This window comes from Hyla sarda, chromosome 8, assembly GCF_029499605.1.
Source record: "Hyla sarda isolate aHylSar1 chromosome 8, aHylSar1.hap1, whole genome shotgun sequence".
Taxonomy (NCBI): Eukaryota; Metazoa; Chordata; class Amphibia; order Anura; family Hylidae; genus Hyla; species Hyla sarda.
Window position 1 is genome coordinate 219,662,601 of NC_079196.1, and position 23,268 is coordinate 219,685,868.

The following is a 23,268-nucleotide window of genomic DNA, read 5'->3' on the forward strand; positions in this document are numbered from 1 at the left end:
TGATGGAGGGGACTAGTACAGGAAATGTACTGGAGGTGATGGAGGGGAATAGTAAAGGACATGTACTGGAGGTGATGGAGGAGAATAGTAAAGGACATGTACTGGAGGTGATGGAGGAGAATAGTAAAGGACATGTACTGGAGGTGATGGAGGAGAATAGTACAGGACAAGTACTGGGGGTGATGGAGGAGAATAGTAAAGGAAATGTACTGGAGGTGATGGAGGGGACAAGTACTGGAGGTGATGGAGGGGGCTAGTACAGGATATGTACTGGAGGTGATGGAGGGGGCTAGTACAGGACATGTACTGAGGGTGATGGAGGGGACCAGTACAGGACATGTCCTGGGGGTAATGGAGGGGACATGTATAGGACAAGTACTAGTGGTGATGGAGGGGACCAGTACAGGATAAGTACTGGGGGTTGGGAGGGGACTAGTACAAGACATGTACTGGGGGTGATAGAGGGGACTAATCCAGGACAAGTACTGGCGGTGATGGAGGGGACCAGTACAGGACACAAAGAGTGGAAGGAGTGAACCAGTATAGGACACAGCTGACTGAACATTATTAAGAAGACCAGTATAGAGAAATAATAAATGGTGATTACCACTATATGAAACTATTGACCGGTGGTGACCAGTATAGGACACCAATGACTGGTGATGACTAGTTTAGGACACCAATGACTGGGGATGACTAGTTTAGGACACCAATGACTGGTGATGACCAGTTTAGGACACCAATGGCTGGTGTTAACCAGTACAGGACACCAATGACTGCTAAAGACCAGTACAGGACACCAATGGCTGGTGATGACAGTACAGGACTCCAATGACTGGTGATGACCAGTTTAGGACACCAATGACTGGTGATGACCAGTTTATGTAACCAATGACTGGTGATGACCAGTACAGGACACCAATGACTGGTGATGACCAGTACAGGACACCAATGACTGGTGATGACCAGTACAGGACACCAATGAGTAAAGGAATGTGGACAAAATATTGACTACATAAATCAGGATATAGTTCCGGAGAAGGAACACAGCAAATAATGAGAGATGGCCGTACTGCCCAACACTCCATAGTTATTAGTGGTAGAACATGTTGGAAATACAAGAATATCATTGGGAATTTACATACATCATCCACATAGTGATAAACATCTCACCATCAGAATAGGCAACTCCACCAGGAAGGATTCTTTTCACGTAAACTCCATATTCTTCTCTGCTGAACTCCCGTAATCCTCCAATAACCTTAATTCCTGTTATATAAATTAGATAGATAGATATGAGATAGATATGAGATAGATAGATGGATGATAGATATGAGATAGATAGATATGAGATAGATATATAGATATGAGATAGATAGATATGAGATGGATAGATGTGAGATAGATAGATGTGAGATAGATATATATGAGATAGATAGATATGAGATAGATAGATATGAGATAGATAGATATGAGATAGATAGATAGATATGAGATAGATAGATTGATAGATAGATAGATAGACATAAACAGGAGAATACAGCAGCACACTGCTAGCACAAAAATACAGATAAAACATGAAATGCTATATAGCTATAATGCAAAAAATGAAAAAGTGAGGTACTTCGCTCACAATTTGGCAGCCAAATAGTTTGGACCATCCCACCACGATAAGGTGACCTCATTGGGATGGACCCTACACTGTTAATATGCCTCTGTGCAATCAGTTTAACAGGCTTGCAAGGTCTGAGACATCCCCACTTTATATAGCACCTAATAGAGGTGGGTGGGGTGCAGGAGCCAACATGGAGGCAGCCACTCCCCCGTATGTATAACACAAACAAGGATAAGTTGGCCAGCAGTACTGATACCATAACTACTGGACCTGGCATACAGGTGCACGCTGCTAGGCTGAATATACATAAACAGGAGAATACAGCAGCACACTGCTAGCACAAAGATACAGATAAAACATGAAATGCTATATGTGAGGTACTTAGCTCACAATTTGGCGCCCATGTTGGCTCCTGCACCCCACCCACCTCTATTAGGTGCTGTATAAGGTGCTGGACGTCTCAGACCTTGCAAGCCTGGTAAACTGATTGCACAGAGGCATATTCACAGTGTAGGGTCCATCCCAATGAGGTCACCTCATCGTGGTGGGATGGTCCAAACTATTTGGCCGCCAAATTGTGAGCTAAGTACCTCACTTTTTCATTTTTTGCATTATAGCTATATAGCATTTCATGTTTTATCTGTATCTTTGTGCTAGCAGTGTGCTGCTGTATTCTCCTGTATATGTATATACAGCCTAGCAGCGTGCACCTGTATGCCAGGTCCATGCAGTAGTTTCGGTATCAGTATGTGCTGGCCAACTTATCCTTGTTTGTGTTATACATAGATAGGCAGATGTGAGATAGATAGATAGATAGATAGATATGAGATGGATAGATAGATAGAAATCAAGAAGGTAGCAGAACACCGTTTGATGCAAATCAGTGAGGATCCCAGGTCACAGGACTCCAAGCTTCACATAAACCAAAAGAACACTGCAGCACTCCGAGAGTTAGTGGAAATACGTGGTAGCATTTATTCCATCATAGTCATCAGTGGCATCAGCTGCTAGCAAGAAGCCATTGTCAAGGCTTGATGACTATGATGGAATAAATGCTACCACGTATTTCCATTAACTCTCGGAGTGCTGCAGTGTTCTTTTGGTTTATTAGATAGATAGACAGACATATAGATATGAGATAGATAGATATGAGATAGATAGATAGATATAAGATAGATATGAGATAGATAGATAGATATTAGATAGATAGATAGATAGATAGATATGAGATAGATAGATAGATAGATAGATAGATATGAGATAGATATGAGATACATAGGTATGAGATAGATAGATATGAGATAGATCGATAGATAGATATGAGATAGATATGAGATAGATAGATATGAGATAGATAGATATGAGATAGATATGAGATAGATAGATATGAGATAGATAGATATGAGATAGATAGATGTGAGATATATAGATAGATATGAGATAGATATGAGATAGATAGATATGAGATAGATAGATAGATATGAGATAGATAGATAGTTATGAGATAGATAGATAGATATGAGATAGATAGATATGAGATAGATAGATGGATAGGAGATAGAGAGATAGATAGTTATGAGATAGATAGATAGATATGAGATAGTTAGATATGAGATAGATATGAGATAGATAGATAGATAGATAGATATGAGATAGATATGAGATACATAGGTATGAGATAGATAGATGGATAGGAGATAGAGAGATAGATAGTTATGAGATAGATAGATAGATAGATAGATAGATATGAGATAGTTAGATATGAGATAGATATGAGATAGATAGATAGATAGATATGAGATAGATATGAGATAGATAGATATGAGATAGATAGATATGAGATAGATAGATATGAGATAGATATGAGATAGATAGATATGTGATAGATAGATACGAGATAGATAGATATGAGATAGATAGATAGATATGAGATAGATATGAGATAGATAGATAGATAGATATGCGATAGATAGATAATAAGCACATACTAAAACAATGTATTTTATAACAATAGCATTCAAACGGTATAGGAATTATTGGGTTAATCCCCCAATTGTTCCGTGATAATAGCCTCTCTTCCTCTGATTCCTATATCCCATTTTCATTCTCCCATCACTGACTCAATTGAAGTAATGGTCTCATATTTCCCTAAACAATCCCATAAATCCTCTTAGGGAGGGGTCGCTGCCAGAAACTAAATCCCATCTGATTACAACCAGGGGTGATTGCTTTACATGACGGGCGCTGGATCCCCCCCATCCTGCCCATAATATGGAGAAGCCCATTACTCAAGGTCAGCATGACCTGTTAGCGGCTTATATGGCTTTTATGCGGCTGGACTGCGGGGACGAGCTTGTGAGAGCCCATCCATTAGTGATGTCTTCTGATGTGACAATGGGCCCTTTTGACCCCTCTGGTACCAGGGCCCAGGTGCAACAGTTACCCCTGCACCCTCTATAACTTCCTGCACCTCCCCCTGCCACAGGATAGGGTTTAGGGTTAGAGAAGACATTAAAGTGTTAATACATTACCCAGTCCATTGATGCAGTCACTGAATTCCATGCAGTAAACGGTTCGGTCCATTCCGTAAGGACCCATTAAAGTCCTGCAAATACAGAACCAACCGGGAATCAGTATAGCGGGTCATTCCACCTTGTGGACCCCTTTTTGGAAGACCCAGATCACTGGAAAAGGAGATTCTATTCAAAAGAGGTGGAGGGAATGAGGATGACCAGCGAGAAGATGGATGGAGACCATGAGTCATGAACGTTCCCTTGAAGAACCTAAAGATGTGGTGAGGAAACCCTGTTTACTGGGTCCATTGTCACTGAATTTGGGTTTATGGCCTTAAAAGGGGTAGACAATAATTTTTTCACTTGGTTCCCCTATATTGATGATGATGTGATCCAAGGTGACCACCACCCGATTATCTGCTGTTGGTGGGGAAAGGTCAGGAAAACAGTGCCCCTACAGGAAAGCCTAGGTAGTGCAGGCAACCGGTGCGGGGGGCATTTGTCAGAGCTGATAGCCACAGTTCTGCTTGCACCATTGGCGTACCTACCATAGGTCACAGCTATAGAGACTGAACTGCTTCTGGGGAGGCAAAGCATTAAACGTCTTAAATCCAACCCCATAATTGGCACAAATACTCAATGACATTAGTAATGATAACAGTATCAGAATTAGACCTTCTAAGAAGCAATTCACACAGACCTGGGCTCTTAATCATAGGGTATTTTTATTTATTTATATAGTGTCCACAGATTCCGCAGCGCTTACAATTATGGGGTACAAACAAAGACAAGTATCAGACATAAAATTACACAATAACTATACATACAAGAGGTGTGGGGATATGTTGGAGATATGTTGATGCTCCTGCAAATCAATGGCCTCATACAAGGCAGCAGCACCCAAAGCTCTAGGACCCAGAAGCAACTAAACCTTCTGCACCCACTATAGTAGTGGTCTACAAACTGTGGACCTCCAGATGTTTCAAAACTACAACTCCTGGCTTCCTCAGACAGCCAATGTCGTGCTGGGAGTTGTAGACTTGCAACATCTGGAGGTCTACAGTTTGGAGACCACTGCTCTAAAGTTAAGTCTTATTGCCTTAGAAATCCAAATAAACACAAATAACCCATCACATACATTTTGTACACATTCTAGATAAAACCCGATGAGATTAGAAAGTCCCCATGTTTTTTTTTTATCAATTGCTTAACAAACATTTTAATGAAGGTTCGATGGGTCAGGAACAGTATAGATCAGTATCAAAGACGCCGTTGACTGATAATGACCAGTATAAGAGACCAATGAGTGGTGATGACCAGTACAGGACACCAATGACTGGTGATGACCAATACAGGACACCAATGACTGATGATGAAAATTATAAGAGACCAATGACTGGTGATGACCAATATAACACACCAATGACTGGTGATGACCAGTTTAAGAGACCAATGCCTGATGATGACCAATACAGGACACCATTATACCAATGGCTGATGACAACCAGTACTGGTCATTGGTATCCTGTAATGATCATCATCACTGGTCAATGGTGTCCTGTAAACCAATGACTGACAATGACCAGTACTGGTTGTCATCAGCCATTGGTATCTTGTACTGGTCATCACCAGTCAATAGTGTCCTGCACTGCTCATGACAAATCATTGGTGTCCTGTATTGGTCATCACGAGTACAGTACAGGACACCAATGCCTGATGATGACAGTACAGGGCACCAATGACTGGTGATGACCAATATAACACACCAATGACTGGTGAGGAGCAGTACAGGAGACCAATGGCTGATGATGACCATTAAAGGACATCAATGACTGGTGATGACCAGTAGATCACACCAATGATTGGTGATGAGCAGTACAGGAGACCATTGGCTGATGATGACCATTAAAGGACACCAATGACTGGTGATGAGCAGTACAGGACATCAATAACTGGTAATGACAAGTACAGGAACCCAATGACTGACAATGACCAGTACAGAACACCAATGTCTGATGATGACCAGTATAGGACACCAATGACTGATGATGACCTGTATAGGACACCAATGACTGACAATGACCAGTCCAGGACACCAATGACTGATGATGACCAGTACAGGACACCAATGACTCGTGATGACCTGTATAGGACACCAATGACTGAAAATGACCAGTACAGAACACCAATGACTGATGATAACTAGTATAGGACACCAATGACTGACAATGACCAGTACAGAACACCAATGACTGATGATGACGATCAGTACAGGACACCAATGACTGGTGATGACCAATACAGGACACCAATGACTGATGATGACCAGTACAGGACACGAATGACTGATGATGACCAGTACAGGACACCAATGACTGATGACGACCAGTACAGGACACCAATGACTGATGATAACCAGTGCAGGACACCAATGACTGACGATGACCAGTACAGGACACCAATGACTTATGATGACCAGTACAGGACACCAGTGACTGATGATGACCAGTACAGGACACCAGTGACTGATGATGGCCAGTACAGGACACCAAAGATTGGTGATGACCAATACAGGACACCAATGACTGGTGATGATGACCATTACACAATACCAATGGCTGATGACAACCAGTACAGGACACCAATGACTGATGATGACCAGTAAAGGACACCAATGACTCGTGATGACCTGTATGGGACACCAATGACTGAGAATGACCAGTACAGAACACAAATGACTGATGATAACTAGTATAGGACACCAATGACTGACAATGACCAGTACAGAACACCAATGACTGATGATGACGACCAGTACAGGACACCAATGACGTGATGACCAATACAGGACACCAATGACTGGTGATGACCAGTACAGGACACTATTGACTGGTGATGATGACAATTACAGGATACCAATGGCTGATGACAACCAGTAAAGGACACCAATGACTGATGATGACCTGTACAGGACACCAATGACTGGTGAAGACCAGTACAGGACACCAATCACTGGTGATGATCTGTATAGGACACCAATGACTGACAATGAACAGTACAGAACACCAATGTCTGATGATGACCAGTACAGGACACCAATGCCTGGTGATGACCAGTACAGGACACCAATGACTGATGATGACTAGTACAGGACCCCAATGACTGATGATGACCAGTACAGGACACCAATGACTGATGATGACCAGTACAGGACACCAATGACTGATGATGACCAGCACAGGACACCAATGACTGATGATGCTGAGTACAGGACCCCAATGACTGATGATGACCAGTACAGGACACTAATGACTGATGATGACCATTGCAGGACACCAATGACTGGTGATGACCAGTACAGGACACCATTGACTGGTGATGATGACCAGTACAGGACACCAATGACTGGTGAAGACCAGTCTCTGACACCAATGACTGGTGATGACCAGTACAGGACACCAATGACTGGTGAAGACCAGTGCTGGAAACCAATGACTGGTAAAGACCAGCATGGACACTGTTTCCCAGCCAGGGTGCCTCCAGCTGTTCCAAAGGCTGTCTGGGCATACTGGGAGTTGTAGTTTTGCAAAAGCTGGATGCACCCTGGTTTGGAAAAACTGCTCCACGACCCAGGGGTAACTATACCCTCTTTACCCCCTATAGTAACTGAATCAAGATAACCCATCACATTCCATTTGCACACGTTCGCATAGATAAAACCTGATGAGATTAGAAAATTCAGATTTTTTTCTATTCATTTCGTTACATACATTCCACTGAATTGAAATGGGTGCGAAATGGTGCAGATTGCTTTGTTTGGCCCATTTCTAGAGACACAAATTGCCCAAAAATGTCTATTGGTCGGAAGCTTTTATCTTGTTGGCACAGACCTATCAATTATCAGTGAGTATCAGCTACGGCCCATCCCAATGGATCCTCCATAGTACAGAAGAGAACAAACAATAAGACGTGAACTAAACATACCACCTAAAACAAAAACAAAAAACCTGGGAAAAGAAAGAGTTAAACACCATATGGAATGTCCCTTTTTTACTCTTTCCTTTCCAGATCATGACATGAAACAAAGAATCACTGAACGGTAACCCGGTGTAGAGCAGATGTGACCCCCACCAGGTAACTTCTGCTGCATCCCAAACCCCAAACCTCCGCTGCAGACCCAAGTACATAGGAACCTGCGCCCCCTCTCACCTGCTGATCATCATGGCTCCTTTACAGAACACGGACACAGACGGCATCCTCCTGGAGTGCGTGTGATGTGACCAGGGACATGAACAGGGACAAATGGGGAAGGAGAGGGTGACCGGCCCCGTATGTGCAGGGGAGGGGCTCGTCATGTGACACTTTAGTGAAAGCTATCCCTGAGCCACCACCCCTTGGCACTATATGGGTCACAGAAGACCCAAGTCTGCTTTAATCTATGCCAGTTAGCTGAGTGTGCAGCCAGAGGCTTTTCTATGTGAAGTTGCTGCGTACATGACAACTGCCTGGAATAAATGCATGGATGGCCGGTATGAGGATGACAGCACCGCCGGGCAACACCAGGGGCCACAATCTGCCCAGGACATTGTATAGCTAGATATCTCTCACAATCTCTCAGTATGCATCACCTGCCTTTACTGGAACATCCAATGTGTAGAAAATACAATCATACACTATCTGAATAATAGTACCACAGAGCACACAAATAATACAACCGTACAGTCCCTGAATTATAGCACCACAGAGCACACAAATAATACAACCGTACAGTCCCTGAATTATACCACTATAGAGCACACAAATAATACAACCGTACAGTCCCTGAATGATTCCAACATGCTGACCTGAAATAATACCACAATACAGTCCCTGAATTATAGCACTATAGAGCACACAAATAATACAACCGTACAGTCCCTGAATTATAGCACCATAGAGCACACAAATAATACAACCGTACAGTCCCTGAATGATTCCAACATGCTGACCTGAAATAATACCACAATACAGTCCCTGAATTATACCACCATAGAGCACACAAATAATCCCACCGTACAGTCCCAAAATAATTCTAACACGTTCACCTGAAATAATACCACAATACAGTCCCTGAATTATAGCACCATAGAGCACACAAATAATACAACCGTACAGTCCCTGAATTATACCACTATAGAGCACACAAATAATACAACCGTACAGTCCCTGAATGATTCCAACATGCTGACCTGAAATAATACCACAATACAGTCCCTGAATTATACCACTATAGAGCACACAAATAATACCACCATACATCCCCCCCAATAATTCTAACACATTGACCTGAAATAATACAACAATACAGTCCCTGAATTATACCACTATAGAGCACACAAATAATACAACCATACAGTCCCTCATTTACTAAGAGTGTTGTGTAGGTTTCTTTGTGGGATTTAATTCACAACAATTTATTTCCCACCGTATTTACTAAGGTTTCCCTACATTTTCCACTTTCCCTACATTTTACTTTTTTTTTTTTACACATGTTCTGATCTGTAGCGTTTTCCTAAGCTCAAATCCACCACATTTTCTGTGGAAACCTTAAAGGGGTACTCCGCCCCTGGCATCTTATCCCCTATCCAAAGGATAGGGGATAAGATGTCAGATTGCCGCGGTCCCGCTGCTGGGGACCCCCGGGATCGCCGCTGCAGCACCCCGCTATTATTACTGCACAGAGCGAGTTCGCTTTGTGCGTAATGACGAGCGATACAGGGGCCGGAGCAGCGTGACGTCATGGCTCCGCCCCTCATGACATCACGGCCCGTCCCTTTAATGCAAGTCTATGGCAGGGGGCGTGACGTCACGAGGGGCGGAGCCGTGACGTAACAATGCTCCGGCCCCTCTATCGCCCGTCATTACGTGCAGAGCGATCTCGCTCTGCGCAGTATTGATAGCGTGGTGTGCCTTTGGATAGGGGATAAGATGTCTAGGGGCGGAGTACCCCTTTAATAAATATGTTAGGTTTTTGTGAAAATGTCGGGAACATGCCCCTTTTCGAAGACCGCGCCCCCTTTCCTGGCGGTCACGCCCCATTTTCGGGTTTTCTTGGCAAAATGGAGAGTTAGTCGGGTTTCTTCAATTCTGGCGCAAATTCTGGCACAGACAGAATTTCTGGCGCAATGAGGGCCACAGTCCCTGAATTATAGCCCTATAGAGCACACAAATAATACCACCATACATTCCCTTAAAGGGGTACTCCGGTGGAAATTTTTTTTTTTTGTTAAATCAACTGGTGCCAGAAAGTAAGGCTGGGTTCACACTACGATTTTCAAATACGGTAACCGTAAACGGTTTTCCGCAAAAAAAAACGTATACGACCGTATCCGAAACCTTATGCATAGCGAATGCATTGTAAACCGTATTCCAAATGTTGTGTACGGTTGCATCCGTTTTGCCTCGGATACGGTTTTGCCGATTTTTCAACCGTAGGCAAAAACGCTGTCGACCACGTTTTTGCCTCCGGGTGGGAAAACCGTATGTGAACCGTACGCGGTTCTTTTAGCATTGTTGTCTATGAGAACCGTACACAGAATTTCAGAATACGGTTGCACACGGTTTTTCTAATCCGTTTTTTGGAGTTGACACATGTGCAGAAGGAATTTCAATAGAACAATAGTAACTTTATTAAATTGCTTGAAAACTAATTCCAACAAAATAGCAAAACCGTTGGCAAAAACGGATGCAAACGGATAGAACCGTACGGGGAAAAAACGTATACGGGGGGAAAACCGGATTTGGAGTCATACAGTTGTATACGGTTGCATACGGATTTTGCCATACATTTTTTTAGCGGAAAACCATATACGGTAACCGTATTTGAAAAACGTGGTGTGAACCCAGCCTTAAACAGATTTGTATTTTTTTTCTGTTTAAAAATCTTAATCCTTCCAGTATTTATCAGCTGCTGTATTATCTAGATCAGTGGTCTTCAATCTGCAGACCTCCAAATGTTGCAAAACTACAACTCCCAGCATGCCCGGACAGCCGTTGGCTGTCCGGGCATGCTGGGAGTTGTAGTTTTGCAACATCTGGAGGTCTGCAGGTTGAAGACCACTGATCTAGAGGAAGTTATTTTCTTTTTAAATTTCTTTTCAGTCTGACCACAGTGCTCTCTGCTGACACCTCTGTCCATGTCAGGAACTGTCCTGAGCAGGATAGGTTTGCTATGGGGATTTGCTCCTAATCTGGACAGTTCCTTACATGGACAGAGGTGTCAGCAGAGAGCACTGTGGTCAGACAGAAAAGAAATTCAAAAAGAAAAGAACTTTCTCTGTAGTATACAGCAGCTGATAAGTACTGGAAGGATTAAGATTTTTAAATAGATTTAAAATGTACAAATCTGTATAACTTCCGGGCACCAGTTGATTTAAAAAAAAAATTGTTTTCCACCAAATTACCCCTTTAATAATTTTAACACGTTGACCTGAAATAATACCACAATACAGTCCCTGAATTATACCAACCATCATACAGTCTCAAATAATACTACTGTAGGGTAATAAAAAAAATAATACTAAAATTCCTAAATAGTATTACAATATACTGCCTAAATAATACCACTATGAAGTCCGCAAATAATACTGTATTACCATACCCCACCCAAATAATACAACCATACAGTGCCAAAATAATTATATCACACAGGGGGAGATTCATCCAGAGGAAAAGTTGTCCAGTTGCCCATAGCAACCAATCAGATCGCTGCTTTCATTTTGCAGAGGCCTTGTTAAAAATGAAAGAAGAGATCTGATTGGTTGCTATGGGCAACAGGGCAACATTTCATCTGGACAGATTTTGATAATTCTCCCCCACAATGATTAAATAATACCACCATATAGTGCCTACATAATAGAACTAAACAGCACCTTAATAACGTTGAAATAGAGTGCTCAAATAATACCAATATAAATGCACAAATAATTATACCAGCAGTGCCCAAGTAATACTATTATACAATTCCAAAATAATACCGCAATACAGTGCCTAAAAAAAATATCACAATGTAATGGCTTAAATAATATCACAAGATAATGCCTAAACAGTTCTACATTAAAATTCTTAAATAAAACCACAATACGGTGCCTAAATAAAACCACTATACGGTGCCTAAATAAAACCACAATACAGTGCCTAAATAAAACCACAATACAGTGCCTAAATAATACCACAATACGGTGCCTAAATAAAACCACAATACAGTACCTAAATAAAACCACAATACAGTGCCTAAATAATACCACAATACAGTGCCTAAATAATACCACAATACGGTGCCTAAATAAAACCACAATACAGTGCCTAAATAATACCACAATACGGTGCCTAAATAAAACCACAATACAGTGCCTAAATAATACCACAATACGGTGCCTAAATAAAACCACAATACAGTGCCTAAATAAAACCACAATACAGTGCCTAAATAAAACCACAATACGGTGCCTAAATAAAACCACAATACGGTGCCTAAATAAAACCACAATACGGTGCCTAAATAAAACCACAATACAGTGCCTAAATAAAACCACAATACAGTGCCTAAATAAAACCACAATACGGTGCCTAAATAAAACCACAATACGGTGCCTAAATAAAACCACAATACGGTGCCTAAATAAAACCACAATACGGTGCCTAAATAAAACCACTATACGGTGCCTAAATAAAACCACTATACGGTGCCTAAATAAAACCACTATACGGTGCCTAAATAAAACCACAATACGGTGCCTAAATAAAACCACAATACAGTGCCTAAATAAAACCACAATACAGTGCCTAAATAAAACCACAATACAGTGCCTAAATAAAACCACTATACGGTGCCTAAATAAAACCACTATACGGTGCCTAAATAAAACCACTATACGGTGCCTAAATAAAACCACAATACGGTGCCTAAATAAAACCACAATACAGTGCCTAAATAAAACCACAATACAGTGCCTAAATAAAACCACAATACAGTGCCTAAATAAAACCACAATACGGTGCCTAAATAAAACCACAATACGGTGCCTAAATAACACCACAATATAATATCTAAATAAAACCACAATACAGTGCCTAAATAAAACCACAATACGGTGCCTAAATAAAACCACAATACGGTGCCTAAATAAAACCACAATACAGTGCCTAAATAACACCACAATGTAATATCTAAATTATACCACATTAAAATGCTTAAAGGGGTACTCCGCTGCTCAGCGTTTGGAACAAACTGTTCAGAATGCTGGAGCCGGTGCCGGGAGCTCGTGACATCATAGCCCCGCCCCCTTATGATGTCCCATAGACTTGCATTGAGGGGGCAGGGCAGGATGTCATGAGGGGGCGGGGCAGGATGTCATGAGGGGGGCGGGGCTATGACATCATGAGCTCCCGGCGCTGTCTCCAGCGTTCGGAACAGTTTGTTTCAAACACTGAGCAGCAGAGTACTCCTGAAAATGAATAAAAGACAACTGTATTTTTCCTGGAGTTTATATGGTGGTTACTATTTAATACCGCCATACAGTGCCCAAAATACAGATGTACAATGTCCTAATAATATCACTATACTTCAGTTAACAAGTAATGCTACAAAGTTGTCCAAATGTGTCATGCAGTGTCTACAAAAATGTAATGGCCCACAACAGGTATGAGGTTGGGTTTCGGAGGTACTGTTACTTTAAGAGACATGTCATGTGATTTATGTGTTCGCTCTCTATTCAGTTGAGCTTGCCTGATGCTGCAAGGGTTACAAGTAGGTCACCCCCGACATTTATTTATTTATATATATATATATATATATATATATATATATATATATATATACATATATATATATATATTTATATCTACAGTACTGAAGAGTTTACAAGTTTACAGTGCCATCTAGTGGCCAAAAGTCAGAGCAGTGCTTCCCATAGGAAGCAATGGAAGGAAAAGCCTACTAGAACCTTCCAGACACATATCAAGCCATGTGCTCCAGAGGCGATGTAAACCCTGAGTCACTGCCCTTAGTTTGCAAAAAACTTTTTCTTGCAAAAAATAAAAAATAAATAAATAAAATATATATATATACCGGCCATGCTAATTTGCATGATTAATTATATATGCGTGACATCACAGGATTCACATATGTGGGGGAAATTTTGTCCTATTTTGACCCCTATAACTGTATGAGAGGCTCATTTTTTGCTCCCCGATCTGTAGTTTTTTAACAGGACCATTTTTTACTTTTTGATTGCTTTTTTTAAATTAAATTCGAGGGTTGCAATTAGTTACTAACTACAACTCCCAGCATGCCCTGACACAGCCTGTGGCTGAGTGGCTGCCCCAAACGAAAACTACAACTCCCAGCATGTTGGACTATATAGTAGTATATAGTATAGTTCAGTGTTTCCCAACCAGGGGTGCCTCCAGCTGTTGCAAAACGACAACTCCCAGCATGTTGGACTATATAGTAGTATATAGTATAGGTCAGTGTTTCCCAACCAGCGGTGCCTCCAGCTGTTGCAAAACGACAACTCCCAGCATGTTGGACTATATAGTAGTATATAGTATAGGTCAGTGTTTCCCAACCAGGGGTGCCTCCAGCTGTCGCATGAACTACAACTCCCAGCATGCCCGGACATGCTGGGAGTTGTAGTTTTTCAACAGCTGTAGGCGCTCTGGTTGGGAAACACTGGTGCAACATTGCATACAATCCCCAGAACACCCCTGGAAAGTACCTAAGCCACATAACTGGCCTGGTGCTAGAGTGCCCCCAAAACTAGAAATGTCAAGGAGGATCTAGTCAAGTTATACCCTCAAAGGGGTACTCTGCTGCCCCATCGTTCAGAACATTTTGTTCTGAGCACTTGGACTGACGACCACGCCACTCGCGACATCACACCACGCCTCCTCTCATAGACTTGCATTGAGGGGGGCGTGGTGTGACATCACAACCCCCCGCCGCCGGCACCCAGCGAGATTGCGGAGTTCCCAGCTATCCCCTATCCTTTGCCAAGGGGCTGAGTACCCCTTTAATGAACACAAGTAATAGCCCATGTAATGGGAAAGCAGAAATCTAAAATAACCTATTCCGAGCTAAATCAACCAAATTCCTTCACTGACACAAAGCAGCAAAACCTCTCCTCTGCATGCACGCAAGTAACCCTTTCAGCATCACCAGCTGGGAGTTCAAGATTGTGTTTGGTACCGCCAACAAGCTGCCAAGGAAAATTGTGTTGTCCCTTCTCCTCGCCTCCCTGTGTCAGGGGCGCCCCGCCTTCCACCTGCCCATAGGGGGGCGCCCCGCCTTCCACCTGCCCATAGGGGGGCGCCCCGCCTTCCACCTGCCCATAGGGGGGCGCCCCGCCTTCCACCTGCCCATAGGGGGGCGCCCCGCCTTCCACCTGCCCATAGGGGGGCGCCCCGCCTTCCACCTAACCATAGGGGGGCGCCCCGCCTTCCACCTGCCCATAGGGGGGCGCCCCGCCTTCCACCTGCCCAAAGGGGGGCGCCCCGCCTTCCACCTGCACATAGGGGGGTGCCCCGCCTTCCACCTTCCCATAGGGGGGCGCCCCGCCTTCCACCTGCACATAGGGGGGTGCCCCGCCTTCCACCTTCCCATAGGGGGGCGCCCCGCCTTCCACCTGCCTATAGGGGGGGCGCCCCGCCTTCCACCTGCCCATAGGGGTGCGCCGTGCCTTCCACCTGCCCATAGGGGGGCACCCCGCCTTCCACCTGCCCATAGGGGGGAGCCCCGCCTTCCACCTGCCCATAGGGGGGCGCCCCTGAGGGATCTCGCTCGTACTACTGTCCCCGTTTTTTTTCTCCAGGTTCCGTTCTTGCAGGCTGTAAATGGATTAAAAAAATCCCATTCATGCCAATGGGATTTAAAAAAAAAATAAAATCAGTTTACATCCGTTTGCACCCGTCTGCGCTCATTTCCATTTTTTCGATGGCAGAAAAAATGGCACATGCAGTATTTTTTCCACCGTCAAAAAAACGGGGAAAAAAAACGGATACAGTAAATTTAACATTGAAGTCTGTGGAAAACGGATGAGCCTTTAATGTCATCCGTTTGTATCAGTTTTTTTTCAATCCGTTTTTTTTTTACTTCTAAGCATGCTCAGAACAAAAAAAAAAAAATTATTTTTGTTTATTAACTGAACAATAACGGATCCAAACGGATAACATCCACTTGCATCTAGAGATGAGCGAACTTACAGTAAATTTGATTCGTCACGAACTTCTCCGCTCGGCAGTTGATAACTTATCCTGCATAAATTAGTTCAGCTTTCAGGTGCTCCGGTGGGCTGGAAAAGGTGGATACATTCCTGGGAAAGAGTCTCCTAAAACTGTATCCACCTTTTCCAGCCCACCGGAGCACCGGAAAGCTGAACTAATTTATGCAGGAAAAGTCATCAACTGCCGAGCCGAGAAGTTCGTGACGAATTGAATTTACTGTAAGTTCGTTCATCTCTACTTGCATCCATTATTGTCCATTTTTGACAAGAGAAGAACGGGACGGGTCTAGATGGCCGTGTGAGCGCAGCCTAACATGTACAGGCCTCCATTGCAAAAGCTTTGGGTGGCCTGGGGATGAGATAGAAGGGACTGTTTACCCACTCGCCTCCCCAGTGACCTACAATAGTACCACAAGTCCCAGCATACGCCCTCAGGTCACCACGATTGCACAAGGCAGCTTGTCAATAACGCTAGACTCCCATACGGTGCCCAAATAACAGACCTGATGATTTCGGTGGGACCAGTTGTCCATCCGAAACAGCGGTCACCAAACTGTGCACCTCTGGATGTGGCAAAACTCCAGCTCCTAGAGCAGCACCTGACCTGCAATACCGCACACAACCTGAGGATAGGTGCAGCGCTGTTTTTTTTTTTTTTTTTTTTTTTTTTGTGTGTGTGTGTGTGGGGGGGGGGGGGTCACCTTTGTTATTTTGTTATTCTAATCCTGGATAACCATTCTAATCCTGGATAACCAAATTAAAAGGGGTACTCCACTGGAATTTAAACAGATTTGTAAATTACTTCTATTAAAAAAAATATTAATCCTTCCAGTACTTGTCAGCTGTTGTTATGATCCACAGGAAGTTATTTTCTTCTTGAATTTCCTTTCCAGTCTGACCACAGTGCTCTCTGCTGACACCTCTGTCTATTTTAGGAACTGTCCAGAGTAGGAGAAAATCCCCATAGCAAACCTCTCCTGCTCTGGACAGTTCCTGACATGGACAGAGGTGTCAGCAGAGAGCACTGTGGTCAGACAGAAAATAAATTCAAAAAGAACTTCCTGTGGATCATAACAGCAGCTGATAAGTACTGGAAGGATTAAGTTTTTTTTTTTTTTTTTTTTTTAAATAGAAGTAATTTACAAATCTGTTTAACTTTCATGCTGGGAGTTGTAGTTTTGCAACAGCTGGAGGCACCTGGTGAGAAAACATTGCTCTGTATTTGGTAGGGGTGGGAGGATTACCTCCGCCGTCTACCCCCCGTGTGAACCCCGCACTGATCCCCTATAAGCCATCTCTTCCCGACATAAAATAAAAACCGCCAGGAACTAATCTTTTTTTCTTGAAAAGTGATTATGTTCAGCACAATGACCGGCAAGCCCTTGTGGCGGGACGACGGACGGTTACATCACCAGCTGACACCGGGGTTTTTTTTGTTGTCTGTTGTTCGTACGGTAAGGAAAGGGTTAAAGGGGTGCCAGAAAGTTAAACAGATTTGTAAATGACTTCTATTAAAAAATCTTTACCCTTTCAGTACTTTTTAGCAGCTGTATGCTACAGAGGAAATTTTTTATTTATTTATTTTTTTGTCTTCTCCACAGTGCTCTCTGCTGACACCCGATGTCCGTATCAGGAACTGTCCAGAGCAGGAGAAAATCCCCATAGCAAACCTATGCTACTCTGGACAGTTCCTGACACGGACAGAGGTGTCAGCAGAGAGCACTGTGGACAAGACAAAAAAAAAAAAGAAATTCCAAAAGTAAAGAATTTCCTCTGTAGCATACAGCTGCTAAAAAGTACTAAAAGGATTAAGATTTTTTAATTGAAGTTATTTACAAATCTGTTTAACTTTCTGGCACCAGTTCATTTAAAAAAAAAGTTTTCCACCGGAGTACCCCTTTAAGCGCGGGTGGAGTAGACTTTATTATAACAAAAATAAATAAATTGAATTAATGAATGATTGACTTAACTAAAATAAATGAAATTAAATAAAGAAATAAAATGAATGAATGAATGAATGAATAAATAAATAACTAAAATAAATTAATGAATAAATAAAATATATAAAATAAATAAATACATAAATAAATAAAATAAAATGAAGAAATAAAATATATAAAAAAACATAAATATATGAATAAATAAAAGACTATAACAGATTAAGGCGGGGAGTGACACCAGAAGACAATAGCGCGTCTCGTCCCTAGAGACGAATCGGTAACCACTAGATTACCAGGGACTGGGCTAAGAAATGACAGTAGTAGATATTGTGGTGTCCCGGTATCATATTTCATACCGTACCTTGTGGTCCCCAAAGTCAGAGTCCCTAGGAACAGTGGGGGTCCTCTTCTTTAGTTAACCCCTCGTCACTAGAGATGAGCGAACTTACAGTAAATTCAATTTGTCACGAACTTCTCGGCTCGGCAGTTGATGGCTTTTCCTGCATAAATTAGTTCAGCTTTCCGCTGCTCCGGTGGGCTGGAAAAGGTGGATACAGTCCTAGTAAAGAGTCTCCTAGGACTGTATCCCCCTTTTCCAGCCCACTGGAGCACCGGAAAGCTGAACTAATTTATGCAGGAAAAGTCATCAACTGCCGAGCCGAGAAGTTCGTGACGAATCGAATTTACTGTAAGTTCCCTCATCTCTACTCGTCACCCCTCAGTTAGCTAAAATTTGTGTAAATAAAAGTGTAAATATATATATTTAAGATACCTACCTTGTTAGCGTTGCAGGACCTGCGGGTCATGTGACTTGGTTCACAGAACTCTATGGTTTGCTAAAGGACCTTTAGTGGTTCTAGTCAGGTGATCACCCACAATCCTATCTAACGGTGAGTGACAGCTGACATGGACCAATCTAAAACGGTTCAGCCCCTGCCCATATAAGGGAGCGGCGGCCATTAATCCCTCTCTTTCCTCGTGGGCTGCTGAGGAGGTAGGATCTGCGCAGCTGCCATCGGCAACCACTAGGCCAAAGCCTCGCGGCCTCGGCCATAATCCAAATTGAGTTCTTACAATTGCCGAAATCTTCGCTAGATCCCTGGACCTAAACAAACCCCTAAATCCAGCGGATCTATGCAATCTAATTCTCCTACTCCAAAGAGAACTTACCGGTCCCGACCATCTGTCAGTCATTGCTGTGCTGTATATAGACTCCGTTATCTGGACCGTTACTGCATGTACAGAAAATCTTCAGTAAAGTTTCTACAAGTTTTTCAGTTCAGGACCGGTTGTGGACAGTCCGTTATTCTACACTCACCTATGGCTCTTGGGAAGGGTGGCGATAGGCCCAACATTACCTCAGAGTGTTAACCCTCAGCCTGGCGTCACGAGTGACAGGGGTTAAATTAACCCCTCATATACTACAGCAACACCCCCAACTACCCTACACCCCACCAAGGCACCACAATATGGAATAGACACCTGGATATCTGAGGATCGGGGAAAGGATATACGCCGGTCCACGCGGGACTGGATATACAAACAAAGTGAGAAAGGCGGCATTACTGGAGTTTAGGTTGAAATATATTCCTTTGGGTCACTATGGACCTTCACCGGGAGCGAACTATATCACTGGATCACCAGGGACTGTATCGAGAATGCACTACTAGATCACCTGGGACCGTGTTAGGATTCATTAGTAGATCACCAGGGACTGTGTTATAACACAGTACTAAATCACCAGGACTGTGTTATGATATGGTACTAGATCACCAGGACTGTATTTATAATACACTACCTACAAGATCACCAGGGACTGTGTTATGATATGGTACTAGATCACCAGGACTGTATTTATAATACACTACCTACAAGATCACCAGGGACTGTGTTATGATATGGTACTAGATCACCAGGACTGTATTTATAATACACTATCTACAAGATCACCAGGGACTGTGTTATGATATGGTACTAGATCACCAGGACTGTATTTATAATACGCTACCTACAAGATCACCAGGGACTCTACCCAGAATACAATACTTGATCACCAGGGACTGTGTTATGATACATTACTAGATCACAAGTACTGTGTTATAATACACACTAGGGACTGTGTTAGGATTCATCACTAGATCACCAGGACTGTGTTTTGATACAGTGCTAGATCACCAAGGACTGTATATTTAGATTACACACAAGATCACCAGGGACTGTATTCAGAATACATTGGTAGATCACAAGGGACTGTATTTAGAATATGCTACAAGATCACCAGGGACTCTACTCAGAATTTAATGCTAGATCACCAGGGACTGTATTTAGAATACAATACTAGATCACCAGGATTGTGTTTTGATACAGTGCTAGATCGCCAAGGACTGTATATTTAGATTACACTACAAGATCACCAGGGACTGTATTCAGAATACAATACTAGATCACCAGGGACTGTGTTAGGATTCATTACTAGATCACCAGGAATGTGTTATGATATGGTACTAGATCACCAGGACTGTATTTAGAATACGCTACAAGATCACCAGGGACTCTACTCAGAATACAATACTTGATCACCAGGGACTGTGTTATGATACAGTACTAGATCGCCAAGGACTGTATTCAGACTACACTACAAGATCACCAGGGACTGTATTCAGAATACAATGCTAGATCACAAGGGACTGTATTTAGAATACAATACTAGATCACCAGGGACTGTGTTAGGATTCATTACTAGATCACCAGGACTGTGTTATAATACAAACCACTAAATCACCAGACACTGTAGTAGAAATACACTGTTAGATCACCAGGGACTATGTAAGAGATAAACCACTAGATTAACAGACACTGTAGTAGAAATACACTGCTAGATCACCAGGGACTATGTAAGAGATAAACCACTAGACCACCAGGGACTATGTAAGAGATAAACCACTAAATCACCAGACACTGTAGTAGAAATACACTGCTAGATCACCAGGGACTATGTAAGAGATAAACCACTAAATCACCAGACACTGTAGTAGAAATACACTGCTAGATCACCAGGGACTATGTAAGAGATAAACCACTAGATCTCCAGAAACTGTGATAGAAATACACTGCTAGATCACCAGGGACTATGTTAGAGATAAACCACTAGATCACCAGACACTGTAGTAGAAATACACTACTAGATCACCAGGGACTTTGTTAGAGATAAACCACTAGATCACCAGACACTGTAGTAGAAATACACTACTAGATCACCAGGGACTATGTTAGAGATAAACCACTAGATCTCCAGAAACTGTGATAGAAATACACTGCTAGATCACCAGGGACTTTGTTAGAGATAAACCACTAGATCACCAGACACTGTAGTAAAAATACACTACTAGATCACCAGGGACTATGTTAGAGATAAACCAATAGATTAACAGACACTGTAGTAGAAATACATTGCTAGATCACCAGGGACTTTGTTAGAGATAAACCAGTAGATCACGAGTCACTGTAGTAGAAATACACTACTAGATCCCCAGGGACTTTGTTAGAGATAAACCAGTAGATCACGAGTCACTGTAGTAGAAATACACTACTAGATCACCAGGGACTTTGTTAGAGATAAACCTCTAGATCACCAGACACTGTAGTAGAAATACACTGCTAGATCACCCGGGACTATGTTAAACATAAACCTCAAGATCACCAGGGAATTAAGTAGAAAAACACTGCTAGATCACTGGGGACTATATAATGGATAAACCACTAGATCACTAGGGACTATGTAAGAGAGATAAACCAGTAGATCACGAGTCACTGTAGTAGAAATACATTGCTAGATCACCAGGGACTATGTAAGAGATAAACCACTAGATCACCAGACACTGTAGTAGAAATACACTACTAGATCACCAGGGACTATGTTAGAGATAAATCTCTAGATCACCAGACACTGTAGAAGAAACACACTGCTAAATCACCAGGGACTGTGTTAGAGATAAGCCTCTAGATTACCAGAGACTGTAGTAGAAATACACTGTCCACTAGATCACCCGGAACTATGTTAAAGATAAACCTCTAGATCACAAGGGAATTAAGTAGAAACACACTGCTATATCACTAGGGACTATGTAATGGATAAATCACTAGATTGCCAGGGACTTTAGTAGAAATACACTGTCCACCAGATCACCAGGGACTATGTTAGAGATAAGCCTCTAGATCACCAGGGACTGTAGCAGAAATACATTGATAGATCACCAGGGACTATGTTAGAGATAAACCTCTAGACCATCATGGACAGTAGACGAAATACAATGCTAGTATACCAGGAACTATGCAAGGTCCAAAATTCTTGATTGTACTAAACATGTTTCGGGGACTAGCCTTTCCTTCCTCAGGGTCCATCCTACAAAAGGATTTCAGGTGACATCTAAAAGGTTAAAATGTAGGACATCAGCGTGGAAAATGAAAGCTGGGGTCTGAAAGGGTGGGAAGCTGTTGCTCTGCACGAGGTTTGATCAATCCCCCCTATTGTAGCTTCAGTGTTAACTCTTTGTGGTAATGGACACATAAAATCCACACTGCAGTAAAACAAAGTCACATCTGCCTCCCGGTACAGTATTGGTCACAGTCACTTCTATTATACACATTTATACCATGCCATCCCCCATCCCCCAACAATAACCATCCTGGTTTATCACTTCATGTAACACCGCCATATCAGCTCATCACTGACCACACAGAGCTGCTCATGTAATGGTGCAGTCATAAGGAGGTCACCCTGTAACACTGATACCACTTGTCATCTAAATACGCCATAGGGACCGACTGGCCTAAATGTTACAGCGAATTATCGTTAGATACAGGAGACGTGTGTATATCCAACAGAGGCCTGATACAGAAACAACGGGGAGGAGATGGCGGCACAGCACCGAAAACATAGA

At 42.6% G+C, this 23,268-nt stretch overlaps 1 protein-coding gene across 8 annotated transcripts in view; it reads right to left on the bottom strand.

Moving 5' to 3' along the window:
• LOC130285555 (syntaxin-binding protein 4-like) overlaps positions 1-23,268 on the bottom strand; it is a 186,675-nt gene that overhangs the window by 26,755 nt on the left and 136,652 nt on the right. For 6 of the 8 annotated variants that reach the window (XM_056537108.1, XM_056537109.1, XM_056537110.1 and 3 more), the window contains 2 exons: positions 4,147-4,220; positions 1,174-1,269 (listed from right to left, as the gene is read on the bottom strand). In XM_056537108.1, the coding sequence (XP_056393083.1) occupies positions 1,174-1,269; positions 4,147-4,213 (163 nt within the window). In that variant the 5' untranslated portion in view covers positions 4,214-4,220. Of the gene's footprint in view, positions 1-1,173; positions 1,270-4,146; positions 4,221-8,337; positions 8,386-19,104; positions 20,509-23,268 lie in introns of those variants that run through there. The other 2 variants (XM_056537113.1, XM_056537107.1) reach the window with 2 other exon arrangements.